General features: G+C 33.0%; 1 protein-coding gene across 2 annotated transcripts in view; it reads right to left on the bottom strand.

Moving 5' to 3' along the window:
* Window positions 1-9,452, bottom strand: part of LOC142317392 (uncharacterized) — a 61,464-nt gene extending 52,012 nt beyond the window's left edge. Inside the window, exons 1-2 of one of the 2 annotated variants that reach the window (XM_075353927.1) lie at window positions 9,171-9,452; window positions 3,249-3,346 (exon numbers count right to left, since the gene is read on the bottom strand). In XM_075353927.1, the coding sequence (XP_075210042.1) occupies window positions 3,249-3,308 (60 nt within the window). In that variant the 5' untranslated portion in view covers window positions 3,309-3,346; window positions 9,171-9,452. Of the gene's footprint in view, window positions 1-3,248; window positions 3,347-3,582; window positions 4,581-9,170 lie in introns of those variants that run through there. The other variant, XM_075353933.1, reaches the window with a different exon arrangement.
* Window positions 9,453-15,122: the final 5,670 nt, after the last annotated feature.

The raw sequence follows: 15,122 nt of genomic DNA, 5'->3' as shown, positions 1-15,122 counted from the left end.
CACCAAAGAAGACCGGTATCCACAATCTAGTATTCAAATCCATGTAAAAATAACTGACTTTACTAGGACTTGAATGCTGGAACTCTCGACTTCTAAATCAGCTGATTTGGGAAGATGCGTTCACCACTAAACCAACCCGGTGGGTTGATCTTCCACATACCATACCCATGAAATTCATGTAAGCAGATGATATCGCTCTCGCTATACAATGTAAAACATTCAGGGAGTTTGAGAGAGTGATTAAGGAGGATTTGAGAATGCTTGTTAAGTACTTTGATAAATTAGGGTTTGAAACCTAACCTAACTGAACTGAGAAAAGCTGCTTCCATTTAAGCAATAAAAATGCCAGAAAGTTGCTAAAGGTCTTATTTGTGGGGAAAGAATTGCAACAAAATCCAATTTCGAAGTACCTCAACGTGATGCTTGACAGAACTACAGAGGCGGCTCGCGTATAGCCACTGAGGAACTGCAACACCCCCTTTTTCCATTTGATATAATCGATAATATTTAATATAATAAGTTCTTTTTCTTTATATTTGTACAATATATAATCCTTATGCCTAATTTCAGTAGCCATCTCCCAGTTTATGAAAAGATACAAAACTCTTTGCATGGAACTGTGCGCTTCACAGTTTCAGCGGTCTGGTGTTGGGCTGTTGTGCACATGCGCACATAGAAAGCTGCACATGAGTCTGCGAAGGAGAGACAGCTCTGTTGCTCCTGCAGTGCTGACCTTGGCATGCTGGTGGAAGGTACTTGTTTTTTTACTTCACGTGTGTATGGAACGTTCCTTGTTCATTCCCTTTTCTAGTTTAGTCAGTGGAAGGAATATGAAAGTGGTTTAGTTGTTTTTTCAGTAGTGATCAGAAGATGGTGTAAAGCAATGCTCTTTGATTGCCAAATCTGTCCAAAAACATGCTGGAAGGGCAAAAGAGAATGTAATTAGTAAAAACTAATTATGTACTTGTTTCTGTGTACATAGAGAGATTTAAATTAAGCACCATTGAACTATAGTGTATTTAAGGATACATTTTATTAAGTTATTATCTAATAATACTAAAAAATATTGTCTCTATTTACATTTTATTATTTATTCGGTTAAACAAAATACGGTTTTAAAGCACGATATGCTTAAGGGATGTGTACCATATTCTTGAATGTAATGTGTAGAATTAGATTATTATCCTGCTTCCAACTATTCTATTTGATTCTTTTTTTTCGGTTCTTTTATTTTACAGAAAACTTTAACCATGGCCTTGAAAAGGCCCAGAAAAAAGTTTTCTGAATCAATGCCCTCACTAATTTTAGTTACGAGCTACCACTGCAGAACCCTGACATACAAGCAACATATGAATACTGCTGCAAAATTGAGAACTCAATAAGCTGAACATAATTCACAAGTGGGCTGCAAGCACCTGGAGAGTAGATGCAAGTATACTTCATACACCAGTATTAGCCTTGGCCTATTCTGTAGATAAGTACTACACACCTGCATGGTTGAGCAGCTGACATAGATAAGGCGAATATTGAGCTAAATAAAATCATGAAATCAATTTCTCCTGTACCCCAATTAAATGATTCCCAGGACTAGCTAATACACCACATCTTAGGCGCCAGAATGACCTTGAACTACAATGGAAAAAAAATACCATAATAATCTATGCAGTGGCACCAACCATCATGGCCGTCAGTGGATTAACTCATCATCAGTGGATTAAAATCTCATAAACCTGCATGGGAACTGGCCCAAAAGCTTATAGAAGAGGATTTAAAATCAAACAATAATGACAAATCTCATGGAGTGAAAACAGCTGCCAATGGATAGAGGCGGTCCATGTACAAGTGTCAGGTTTTAGTATACCAAGGGAGGTCATCATACAAGGGAGGTCACAGCAAGCAAGCATACAAGAGAGATCCACAAGATATATATCAAGCTACCCGATCTGGAATCGAATAGCTGAAAACCTGGATATCAGTTTGTAGCTAAAATTGAAATTTGTAATGATACTATACAAATATTCTATATAATCCGCTATTATAATTGTTTGAATTTTTGGTTTTAATATTTTGAACGCAGCATAAAGTAATGTATGACAAATAAAATAAACAAATTTAAAAAACAAACCTAAGTATCAAAAATCATAGATAAACTTCAACAAATAAACCAAGCATAAATCTACTAAATGTTGCATAGCTTAGCTAAAGACTGAAAATTTGAACTTCTCAATAATAATGCATAATGGTAGATTACATAAAAAATGAGAAAATATCTTAAATTTTGATTCTTAACCAAAATTTTAAATAGAACATAAATAAGTAATATTAATTATGTGTTTTGAATACATCATATAACTAACAGCACAAGATTTTTTCAAATAAATACACTTATATTAAAAGCACTTCAAACTACACAAACCAGATAAACACCACACACAAACTAGTTAAACAAATGGATATAACTAGTTGGTCATATTTAACACTTGAAAACATATCGGTTACGGACATAAAACAACTTATCAACAATATTAAGGATTTTCACATTCAATACAAACCCACATGTCAATATCTTTATATTAACATACCTTTAAAAGAAACCTATGTACTCCATGAGTCACTAAAATCAATAGCAAGATACCAAACTACATAACTTAAACCATACTTTTAACATGAATATAAATAATATGAAATTTATAAAATTTAAAATCTGTTAAAAACAGCATAACAAGCTCAACTTAGATAAACTACAATATATTATACAATACACAATTAAGGGGTTTCTTAACCTTTTTAAAATTGGTGCCATTAACAATAGTGTTACCAAAGACTGCAGAATGAAGTGCTGATAATTAACTCAAAAAGGAATGTGCAAAAGCAAATTCCATTAGTTTAAAAATGGTAATTAATGATTCCTTTTGTTTTACTTTTAAACTGTTATATCATTATCATACTGCTATCAGTTCATACGAGTACATCAAATTTCCTTTTGATGTCCACATATTTAAATTTTAGTCATCTAACTCAAACAAGGGACTTACTCCCCATATAATATATTTTACAATAAATTGAAAAATATGCATATAATAATAAATTTTTAAATTATTTTCCATTAAATTTAAAAGTTTTTAAATTCATTTTTTTTACATCAAAGGGTTAGTTAGTATAAAGATCATAAATAGAAGAAAAGCTGGGTATGACATTGTATCTTATATAAATTGAATGCAGCAATAACATCAACTAATAATACTTACATCAGAATCTTCCCCAGTGTTTGAAAAAAAAAGCATTACAACACTTAGAAGATTATTCATAATAATGTTTGGAAATTTATTTTACTTTTATATTTATCCTGCAATGAAAATAATATATTTAATAATTTAGTTATTAAACGTAATTTTGTTTTGTTTATTAAATGTCAAAAATAAAATGATTGTGTCACATAACACACAATTATTATAAAACAAAAAATAATAGTGTTTAAAATTTACAGTAATAAATTAAAATCTAATAGTATAAAATAAAATGTAATAGCACATTAGATATGTAAAGATGCCAAATACAGACTGGTCCAAAAAATGTACTCACTGTTTGCTAGTCCATATCTCATAACAATTTTTGCACTGAAAGATGGTTATAGTATGTGTTCGAAATGACCACCAGCAGCTTCTATACAACACCCATGGCGCCGAACTACCGCTGTTAGTGTATCTCGCCATAATGGCAGAACATTTTTTCACACAGCTCGTCGATTGTTGCTTGTTTTTGTCGATACTCGTCATTCTTGACGGTCCCCCAGAGGTAGAAATCCAGAGGTGTCAAATCAGGAAACCGATGTGGGTACCCAACAGTACTTTGACTAACCCACAGTCCGGATAGAGTTTTATCGAAGTACAACCTGACACCTCGATAGTAGTGAGGCGGGCTCCGTCTTGTTGCACGTAAAAACGTTCATCATCGTACAGGTGTTGGATGGCAGGCAAAAATCCTTGTCTGAAGAATATCAAAATACGCCTCAACAGTTACGGTACCCTCGAAAAAGTGACCAATTAAACCACACACTGTTAGATCACACCACACAGCAAACTCCGGTAGATTCACTGCCCTGTCCACATTAACGAGAGGATTTTCAGGAGCCCAGAAGACACAATTGTGGCGGTTCACAGAACCGTTAAGTTTGAATTCCGCCTCGTCAGTACATTCAAACTTCCCTGCAAATTCCTCATCCTCGTCAACTATTTGCTGAAACCACTCACAGTATTCCATCCTTCGATCTGAGTCGTCCTCATTCATCACGTGTAGCAGTCTTGGAATGTACACGTTCGACTCAGATAATGTGTCTTACACTTCACCGACTCACCTCACTTTCGCGTGCGCAGCACTGGACGCCGGACTTGTACCTGTTTGTGGTCGGCCGGATCTTTCCTTGTTCCAAACTCTCTCTGCCACTGCCGTTATACCAGATAAATGTTCTCGTACTTGCAGTACCACTTCAATACAGCCTTGTGTTCAACAAACGATAAGCTAACCTCAGCCGTTGTTGCTACTCGACTGCCTTCTGCTTCACTGGCTATATGATTGGCTCGTTCCACCACCAACCACCCGCGCATGCGCGGCAAAATTGCCAGTTCCACCTCCCACGACAAATTTAATAGCCATAGCAGAAGCGGATGAAGAGCTTCTACATAACCTCTCCTTTTTAAAACTTACAAGTAGAGTAAAACAAACCAGCAATTGCGACTCCTCCGGAGTAGGGGTCGCATTGCTCCCTCCATAAAGTTAGTGCTCCGTTGTGGCGTATTCCTGCTAGCCTATTAAGCATTAGCACCGAAAGGACTTCAGTGGACGGTCTGAAGGGGAATTACGTCGGGAGGACAGGCTTTATAAGCCTAGCCTTCCGCGGTCGGCCCATAAAATGGGTTCGATAACGCTGGTTCAACAACGGATTGGAATGCAACTAAATCCGTCTTAAATTAACTAAATAATAATAACCAAAACTTGAAAAATTAGACCCGAGATATAAAATAACCCTTTAAAAAAAAAAACAAGCCCGATTAGAATGATCCAGCAACAAGGGACTCTGTCCAGGTTCTGCGATAAGTAGAGAGAAATAAACTCCCGTCAACTTTGCATTCCATTCCGACAAATTTAATACCTTACACTACGCTACACATTAAATTAGTGAGTGTAAGTCTTTTTTTGTTTAAGTATTATTTACCTACAAACAGTAAGTACAATTTTTTGGATCCCTCTTATATAAAATCGCTACAAAATAAATCAGAAGTAAATGAAATTTTTTTGAGCACAAATGTAAGCTCATCTTAAATGGAAATGTAGAATTTTATTTTATTTTTTTTAATTTTAGTGTTATTTAAAATCTCCCATCGATCGAATATATTGTTTCTGTAAAAGAAAATCTTTTATTTTAAATAAATATTAGTGGGAAGATCTTTTAATTAAAAATGGCAACAGAAGCATAATAAGACCTTTACTCATAAGCCAAAATATTGTATTGATTTACATTAAAACAGTTTTGTTATCGGCTTTAATAGAGGGGGACACAATTATATTTTTAGAAAAATGGACTACTCCTTTAAGCAAAGACATTCATAATAAAACAAACTTGGATAAGTTAATATTTTTAATTTCCTAATGATCGATCTACACGAATCATAATTATAAATGCCAAATAATCTGACAGACCATTTTTCTAACGTGAAAACTCGTTCTATCCTTTTGAGGAGCCCTAAGATATAACGTATTATATTTTACTTGGGAATAAATGTAGTCATAAGAAATACATAATAATGCTGACAAGCTTAGTATCTTTTTATGACGCTCCAAATCAAAACAATTCTGAGCGAGAAAACTGAATCTATTTATATATTTTTTCAATTCTTAGGGTAGAATACATTTTGATAAGAACGGTTCGAGTATCATAATATAAAACTTTTATAAACTAGGGGTTTTAAATGTTTTATTAAACATTTCATATTATTTTAATTGAGATACAAAAAGTAATTCACTAGGAAACAAATAACTTTTAAAACAATTTGGAGATACTTGATATCAGTTCATTAGATCTTTAGTTTACCCCCGAATAAACAAAGATACTAGCAATGAAATAAAGATAGGTGCTCTTAAATGTATTGTAAATTTACGATCCATCGACTTATTTGAAGTAAGTAGACTGCAAATGCAGTGGCCTGAATTTTAAACCAATTTTATACCCCATGATAGCAAAATGTTTTGATGTGAAAAATATTTCAAAAATTGTGAAAAACTATGACATGTACACTAACTTTTCAAATACAGAAATTTGTTGTAGTTTATTTATTTCTGATTCTATGAAATAGAGGATTATAAATAAACACATAGTCACACAGGCAATCTTGCAGTCAAGGATCATCGATATTGTTCGTCTCTGTGGTTTAAATCAGACTTCATTTCCTTCTTTTTTTTTAAATTTTGTTTTGAATTTAAATGTATTGCTTTATTAACTTTTTTTTTTGTAAAAAAAAAAATAATAATTCAATAATAACAATAAAAAATAATATATATATATATACGAGGTGCGACAATAAAGTAATGAGACTGATTTTTCTTTGCAAGATGTGGCAACCCTGCAGCTTGCGTAGGCACACCATCTTTGACCTTGGTCTATAAGCTACTTCTAGTCCAAGCAGCACATTGATGCAACGGCTCAGTCTTAAGTTATGCAGTAATAAGTGAACACGTGTTTGTGTCTCTCGTCACAGAAATGAAACCGCAAAATATTGCGCAACGATATGCCATTTCTTATTGCGTTAAATCGGGTGAAAACGCGACGACAACTTACGGTAAGCTTCAGAAGGCTTTTGGAGAGGAGATTATGTCAAGAGCTCAAGTTTTTCGGTGGCATAAAATTTTTAGCGAAGGCAGAACGAATGTTGAAGATGAAGACCGCAGCGGACGACCATCAACCTCACCGACAGATATCAACTTGACCAGGGTGCGTGAAATCGTGCCATCTGATCGAAGATTATCCGTTAAAATGATTGCAGAAGAACTCAACATCGATCGAGAAACGGTTCGTCTAATATTAACTGAAGATCTTGGTATTTGAAAGATTTGTGCAAAAATGGTCCCCAAAAATCTCACACAACAGCGAGAAACACGGAAAAATGTGGCAGCCGATCTGTTAGAGCAAACGGAAATCAATCCAGATTTGTTGAGCCGTGTTATTACTGGTGATGAAGGTTGGTTTTTCAATACGATCCAGAGACAAAACGCCAAAGTTCGCAATGGTGCTCAAAGGATTCACCCAGACCAAAAAAAGCTCGCATATCAAAGTCAAAAGTAAAATGCATGCTTGTGTGCTTCTTCGATTCCAAGAGAATTGTTCATAAAGAGTGGGTGCCTCCTGGACAAACAGTTAACCGATATTTCTACAAAGAAATTTTAGAAAGACTTCGTAAACGAGTTCTTCGTGTCCGTGCCAACATTGCTGATAATTGGATTCTGCATCACGATAATGTGCCATCCCGTACTGCTCTGTCACTACAGCAATTTTTAACCTCAAAACAAATTTGAGTACTACCACAGCCACCTTATTCACCAGATATCGCTCCGTGCGACTTTTTTCTATTTCCAAGAGTCAAAATGGCGGTCAAGGGACACCATTTTCAAACAACACAAGATGTCCAAAAAGCTGTGACGAGGGACACAAACACGTGTTCACTTATTACAGCACAACTCACGACTGAGCAGTTGCATCAATGTGCCGCTTGGACTAGAAGTAGCTTATAGACCAAGGTCAAAGATGGTGTGCCTACGCAAGCTGCAGGGTTGCCACATCTTACAAAGAAAAATCAGTCTCATTACTTTATTGTCTCATCTCGTATATATATGAAAAAATACCGTAAGTTATTAATAATAAAATTTTATGTACTTTTCATTTTAAAAAAATGTGTAAATGTAATTTAATAGGCGTACAAGGAAGTTATGTGGTGTCTACATCAGATATTTATTATGTATAAAATTACTCAGTTATCAATACTAGAAGATTTAAGATTTGTGTCTGAGGCTGTTGCCAAATGTTGACAATTTTGTTGAAGGGTACTTTGATTCATTTATTGTATTTTTAAGACAGCAACCTACTTGGAAAATCTCAAATATTTATTGCTAAGTGAACTGCCTATACACAAGACCTCAAATGTTTGAGTACATTTAGTTAATACCCTCCAGAGGCATTGTGTTTTTTTTTTCAGTAACAATGCTTATGTGTTGTTATGTATTCTAGTCTGTTTTGTTTTTTTGCTCAGAAGAAAAACTTTTATTCAGGTTTATTTTAAATTTAAGAGTAATTTTTCTTAAGCTTTCTTCTCATGTATATAAATATCACATATATATATATATATATATATATATATATTTTCATCTTGTGTAGGAGTTATCACTGAGTGTGCTATTATTTCCATTTAAGTGAAATAGATATATAATCTAGTTCTCTGTAGTTTTCTATGTGTGTTTCATAGTCTGTAATATTTGTAGAACCCATAACTAGTTTATGTGAGATTGAATTGTTTGAGATATGAATAAGAGGGTATGCAGTGACAGACACTCTCAAAATCAATAAATACTAGTTCTCTGCATATTTTGAAAACGTGTTTGTCTTGGTATTTTTTGTAACAATTAGGTCAAGAAAACTTATTTATTTTTTGTGGATGTACAGCTGTCAAGTTAAATTAGTGGTGTGAATTGTTTTTGTATATTAACATTTTTCATAATTCTTATGTTTCCTCAGTACAAAATGTGGTGTCATCAACACTTCTGATAAGATATATTATTCTGTTTACTTTTTTGTTGTTTTTATGTGTCTTAGTTTTGCATTACCAAAATTGTCTGCTAGCATGCTGGAAATAGGTGAGCCAGAAGGAAAGCCCCCCTGATTATAAGTAATGTTTGTGAATTTAAAGTAATTTTGCTTTATAATGATATTAGATATTAATCATTCATGCTTTTCTTTGTTTATTGTTCGTTACTGTATTACCATATTAAATGATAAGTTGAATTTTATATTCAAATTTCATTAACTGCACTTAAAAAATTTACTTAGAATACATCATATATCATACTAAAATTTTAGCATTTTTTTAAATATCAAATGATATATAAATGACAACTATAGTACTTACAGCTTACATAAAACAAGATATCCTAGATGAGGTTTCTTTCAATATAGTCAGAGAAATTCATAGCGATCCAAACCAACAAACCACTTCTTCACTAAAATTCTGGTTAACTAAATTATTTTTCATAAAATATAACTAAAAATTTCTTAGAAATTTATATTGGTTACAAATTTGTGCTCTTCATTCAATAAAAACAATAAAGAGGTGAATTATAATTTATAAATAAAGAGGTGAAGAAGTCTATGAATAAAATATTTTTTATTTGCTCATAAAATCATAAAATAAAAACTAGATAATCAAAATTTCATTTTCCCTATGCTGACCAAAACCTTATTTAATGCGCTCTTTATTCTATTATTTAAATAAAATTATTTCATTCATGTTTTAAATAGTAAATTACATAAATAAAATGCATCGATATTTTAACAGCATAACAATTCTAAATAATAGAACTACTATATACCTCAAAAAATATTATTTTAACTGTTATATTAGAAATTATACAGATTATCTTATCTTATCTAACAAATAACAAAATACATATAAAAAATCAACAATGATTTTTGTAGGTAAATAAAGTTAATCTAATCTGAACAATTGAATAACAATAGTATACTTTAAAAAATGTTACAGACAACAAAAAGTAACTAATTCTTAAATCCAACGTAATTACTTTAATTCTATTAATTTATGACTGTAATAACAGTAATAATTTCTCAAGACTAAATAATAGTGATGATTCATTCATCTGAAATGAAATCAAATGTGAGCTCAAACCAAGTTATGTTTCAAAGGAAAATAACTATTTTATCATAATCATTTTATTTGTTTGTCGGATTTTTCTATCCCTCTCTTCCATCCACTTATCACTCAACTTCAAAACAGCATGTCAGAACATAATTAAAAATTATTAAAAGATCACTCAACTAATTTCAAATTAGTGAAATATATTCTTCCAAAGATTTTTAAGATGTAATTATCAGCACTTTCTTTAGTGAATTTTACAGTTAAAATGTAGCTACTGGTACCTATCTTTAAAAGGTATGTGTTGGTTGTAGTGGATTTTCTCTGTACCATCAATTTTAGATTTTATGAAGTCAATTAAGTGATTTATTGTGTTCATATTCTGTAGACGAAGTGTAAAGTGGGATAGAATTTAATCATTGCTATGAGGAATATACAATAATAATGTTTGTTCCCTTTATATACATTGTAATTGAAATGACAAATTGTTACAATTTCTTTTTCTCTTGTCCTAAATAGTTTACAGGTTTTTGAAACTTTAATACTGTAAGGGATGGATTGCAGAATTTATTTTTCTGTCATTTAAAATTCTGAAATGGACACAAAAACTTCCAATAATGGGGCTAGTTTCAGTTATAAGAAGTGGAATTCAAAATAAATAGTACTTTTAAGCAAAAACTTATACAGTAAATTATAGGATTGTACAATTCTAAGACATCAAATTTTTTTTTTAGAAGAAATCATTATGATGCTGCAAGAAAACACCTTGACTGAAGATATTCTAACATGAGTGATGATTTCTAGTTATAAGGGATGACCCATCGGGTTGGTCTATTGGTTAACGCGTCTTCCCAAATCAGCTGATTTGGAAAGTCGAGAGTTACAGTGTTCAAGTCATAGTAAAGCCAGTTATTTTTACAAGGATTTGAATACTAGATCGTGGATACCGGTGTTCTTTGGTGGTTGGGTTTCAATTAACCACACATCTCAGGAATGGTCGAACTGAGAATGTACAAGACTGCACTTCATTTACCCTCATACATATCATCCTCATTCATCCTCTAAAGAATTATCTAAACGGTAGTTACCGGAGGCTAAACAGGAAAAAAAAGAGAAGGGATGAGGCCCTTATAACTAGTTATAAAATTATAAATTACTTTCCAACAAGGAATGTTAGTTTTTTAATTGTATATTTCAAACCAAACAAGTTATCTTTTTCATTTTTGGTAAAGTTTACAAATTTTGTAATTATACAGAAAGGAGAGCTTAAATAACAATATATAAATAAGAATATCTGTTTCTTTTGAGGCAGTTTTAGGAATAAATGCTGCTTTTAAAAATGCGTTCCGACTTGTAACAAGAAGTCTCGGTGTAACTATAGTTTACACATAACATAAAAATTTAGGAGAACACAGATCTGTAATATCAAATAGTACAACTTGGTTTGGAGGTTTTAACACATACATTAAGTTGCATTGCAGTGCTTTATCAAGATGTTTGGCAACCAGTTCAACAAACCTGTGTTACAAATCTTTACATCAAACTAAAGGCATTTATGCAAACAAGTTCTGCACATGAAGTTGTAGAACTCTACTCACTGGTTCCCCACTGAGTTGATATTATAATAAACGGTGAAAGGATTTGTAAAGCTCCGTTGTGCAATCTGATTTCCTGTTTAAAATACTTACTTAGCTGAGACTATAAATATGAAATTGCACAGTTAAATAATTCCATTGTTGAACAAGAGTTTATCGATAAATTCTCACACATTAAAATAATTCTCTTTCCCTTCATGAAATCCAAAATGGAGATTTAATAAATAGAACTACACAAATTTCTGTACTTGAAAGTTCAAGAGTCATCATCATTGTTTTTCACAAGTTTTGAAGTACTTTACACATCTAAAATGTTTTGCCATCTCTCATGAGGTGTAAAATAGGTTTAAAATCCAGGTCATTTCATTTATACATTTCCTGTTTGAAAATAAATCGATGTATTGTAATTTATAATAATAGCTTATTTGATTGTTTGTTTTTCCAAGGCTAATCTGGAGAACTACTAAACTGATATGCAATATCCCTTCATTGTTTTAAAGGTTGCTTCTTCCTGAGTGAAGTAAGATACATTCTTATTTTGTAACCTCTGATATGCCCTCCCATATTATCTTCCTTTTGAAACTCCTTCACTATGATATGATTAATAATTAATTGTAGATAAAATAGTTTTATCTTGGGAAAACTGATAATCCTTTATAATCTTTAGTTGGATTCTATGAGATCAGAACCAAAACAAAATTGGAGTTGAAAGACTTCTCATAATTTCCTTGGACTCAATCTCCCCACAACCTTCTCTGATTTACTCTTGTAAAAAATAGAAATATTTATTTATTCAAATTTTTCTTTTTTAAAATATATTTATTTGACAATCAGAAAAAAATAAAAATATCACATAAAATAGAAAATTTTATATCTCTCCTCCTCTTGGCTTTCTACCTGTCTATATATCTCAATTAAATAAATATAAAATTTTGTCATATTCAAAAAATTTTTCTTTCAAAATCTGTTAATCCAAAAGAAAAAAAAATCAGAACACACAACAGTCCAAGCAAGGTTTGTACATGAATTTCCAGTTTTCTTTTCCCCTCCCAACAAACCTCTACCCTCTCTGTAATTTGAGAAATTGAAGTATTGCGATATTTACATTTTTCTTTTTCAAGACATATTTGAATCTTCAGAAAAAATAAATACCAGTGAGTCATACCCTCAATTAAATTAAGTTCTTTATAGTCCTTAATTAACAAAAATATATTAATTTTGAAATTCAAACCTCAAAGTCACATCAAAACCTTAAAGGAAGTAGGAGGACCCTTTACCAACCCAAAACTTTAGTTAATTAAAATTGAACTTAATTATTCTTAAAATTTAATTATTTAATTACGCTAAATTTAATTATTAACAACTATTTATTGCGTTAAATTAAATAGTTTCTGTAGAAAGGGTACCGATTAATTACATATTCATTCTTCTGCTGCTGTAGATTGGTGAACATTATAACCAGTGAGTCTATTAGGAAACTGCTTTCAAGCAATATAAATTAAATAACTAATTATTGATATGAATTAATCATTGAGATGAATAATTGAATCTTTTTCTTACGTGCCAAATGCATGTTTCTACCTTCTTTCTTTCTTTTTTCTGTTTAGCCTCCGGTAACTACCGTTTAGATAATTCTTCAGAGGATGAATGAGGATGATATGTATGAGTGTAAATGAAGTACGTAGTCTTGTACATTCTCAGTTCGACTATTCCTGAGATGTGTGGTTAATTGAAACCCAACCACCAAAGAACACCGGTATCCACGATCTAGTATTCAAGTCCGTGTAAAAATAGCTGGCTTTACTAGGACTTGAACGCTGGAACGCTCGACTTCCAAATCAGCTGATTTCGGAAGACGCGTTCACCACTAGACCAAATGTTTCTACCTACAGTTTGTTAGTTTGTCGCTGTCAGCTGTGTCGTCATCTGAAGCCTTATCCTTTGGATAAAAGAACGGGTGAATTGTTCGGAAATTATAGCCTCTCCCGCCTATTAACTGCTGTCTAGACCTCTGCTGCTGTAGATTGGTGAACATTATAACCAGTGAGTCTATTAGGAAACTGCTTTCAAGCAATATAAATTAAATAACTAATTATTGATATGAATTAATCATTGAGATGAATAATTGAATCTTTTTCTTACGTGCCAAATGCATGTTTCTACCTTCTTTCTTTCTTTTTTCTGTTTAGCCTCCGGTAACTACCGTTTAGATAATTCTTCAGAGGATGAATGAGGATGATATGTATGAGTGTAAATGAAGTACGTAGTCTTGTACATTCTCAGTTCGACTATTCCTGAGATGTGTGGTTAATTGAAACCCAACCACCAAAGAACACCGGTATCCACGATCTAGTATTCAAGTCCGTGTAAAAATAGCTGGCTTTACTAGGACTTGAACGCTGGAACGCTCGACTTCCAAATCAGCTGATTTCGGAAGACGCGTTCACCACTAGACCAAATGTTTCTACCTACAGTTTGTTAGTTTGTCGCTGTCAGCTGTGTCGTCATCTGAAGCCTTATCCTTTGGATAAAAGAACGGGTGAATTGTTCGGAAATTATAGCCTCTCCCGCCTATTAACTGCTGTCTAGACCTCTATGCGAGTACCAACAAATCATACCTGACTTAACTATACCATAGTTAATGACGTTTAAATCAGTGGTTGTAGCAATTTTAACAAATTAAATATCGGTAGGCGTTTATCAAACATCCATTCGTTAGTCTTAAACAAGACAATAACGTAATTCGTTATATAGATGGGTTGCAAGATACCGCTTCATTTCTGAGTTTTCGTTCTCGTTGACAAATTGGTATAAAAACCGATTGGTTGGTTTTCGCACGTGATTATATTTCAGATACCTTACCCGGAAAGGTAGGTCTTTTTGTTATATCAAACATAAATATTTTAAACCTTAATATTTTTCCAGCTTTGATGCACCATTTCAAGGTTATGCAGTCGGCGATACGTCTCACATCGACGGAGAGCAGCCAGTTGGTAACATACCACGATTCCTTCACTAATTTAGTGCTTTCACCTTCTACCCAGGAAAAGACACCTTAATCGAGTCAATAGTCACCATCTATCTATCAGCTAGATCGTTCCAATACATCTTACCTCAATCATCGGTAAGCAGACACTTTGAATAGTCATCCAGCAGTGAGGATGAAAATGAGACGGTATCGCCAACGCTTGGGCTTCTGACAAATGGGATGACTTCCTGAACACGGTCAGAAGGGGTCAAAGCTGAATTCTTGCCCGAACTAAATATCAGTGTCGAACGAATATTACTTGTAGAAAACGATGCGAGACGTGGGCCGTCGACTGCAACAACCACATCCTCTTCCAAATCAATCGCAGCACAATTCGGTTCCAAGGTAATTGAATTTTTCAAATTAAACGGGTTTGCCCGTTTGACTAATCAAAAAGGGTTTGTCTCGTTAACACTGAAAGGTATCAGCAAATTGAAGAACTGATTGATTTGCTTTGTACCGCTTTCAATCTAATCTTAAAAGGCTTGTTTCGTTAACACCGCAAAGTATCCGCAAAGTTAATTAAGCCAGGTTTCGTATGTTGAAATTCACGTTGAAGTCGAGATAGCAGATGTCAGTCATAAGAGC

This window comes from Lycorma delicatula, chromosome 1 (assembly GCF_047948215.1).
Source record: "Lycorma delicatula isolate Av1 chromosome 1, ASM4794821v1, whole genome shotgun sequence".
In the NCBI taxonomy this organism is placed as follows: domain Eukaryota; kingdom Metazoa; phylum Arthropoda; class Insecta; order Hemiptera; family Fulgoridae; genus Lycorma; species Lycorma delicatula.
This window is presented reverse-complemented; position numbering and strand designations above follow the sequence as displayed.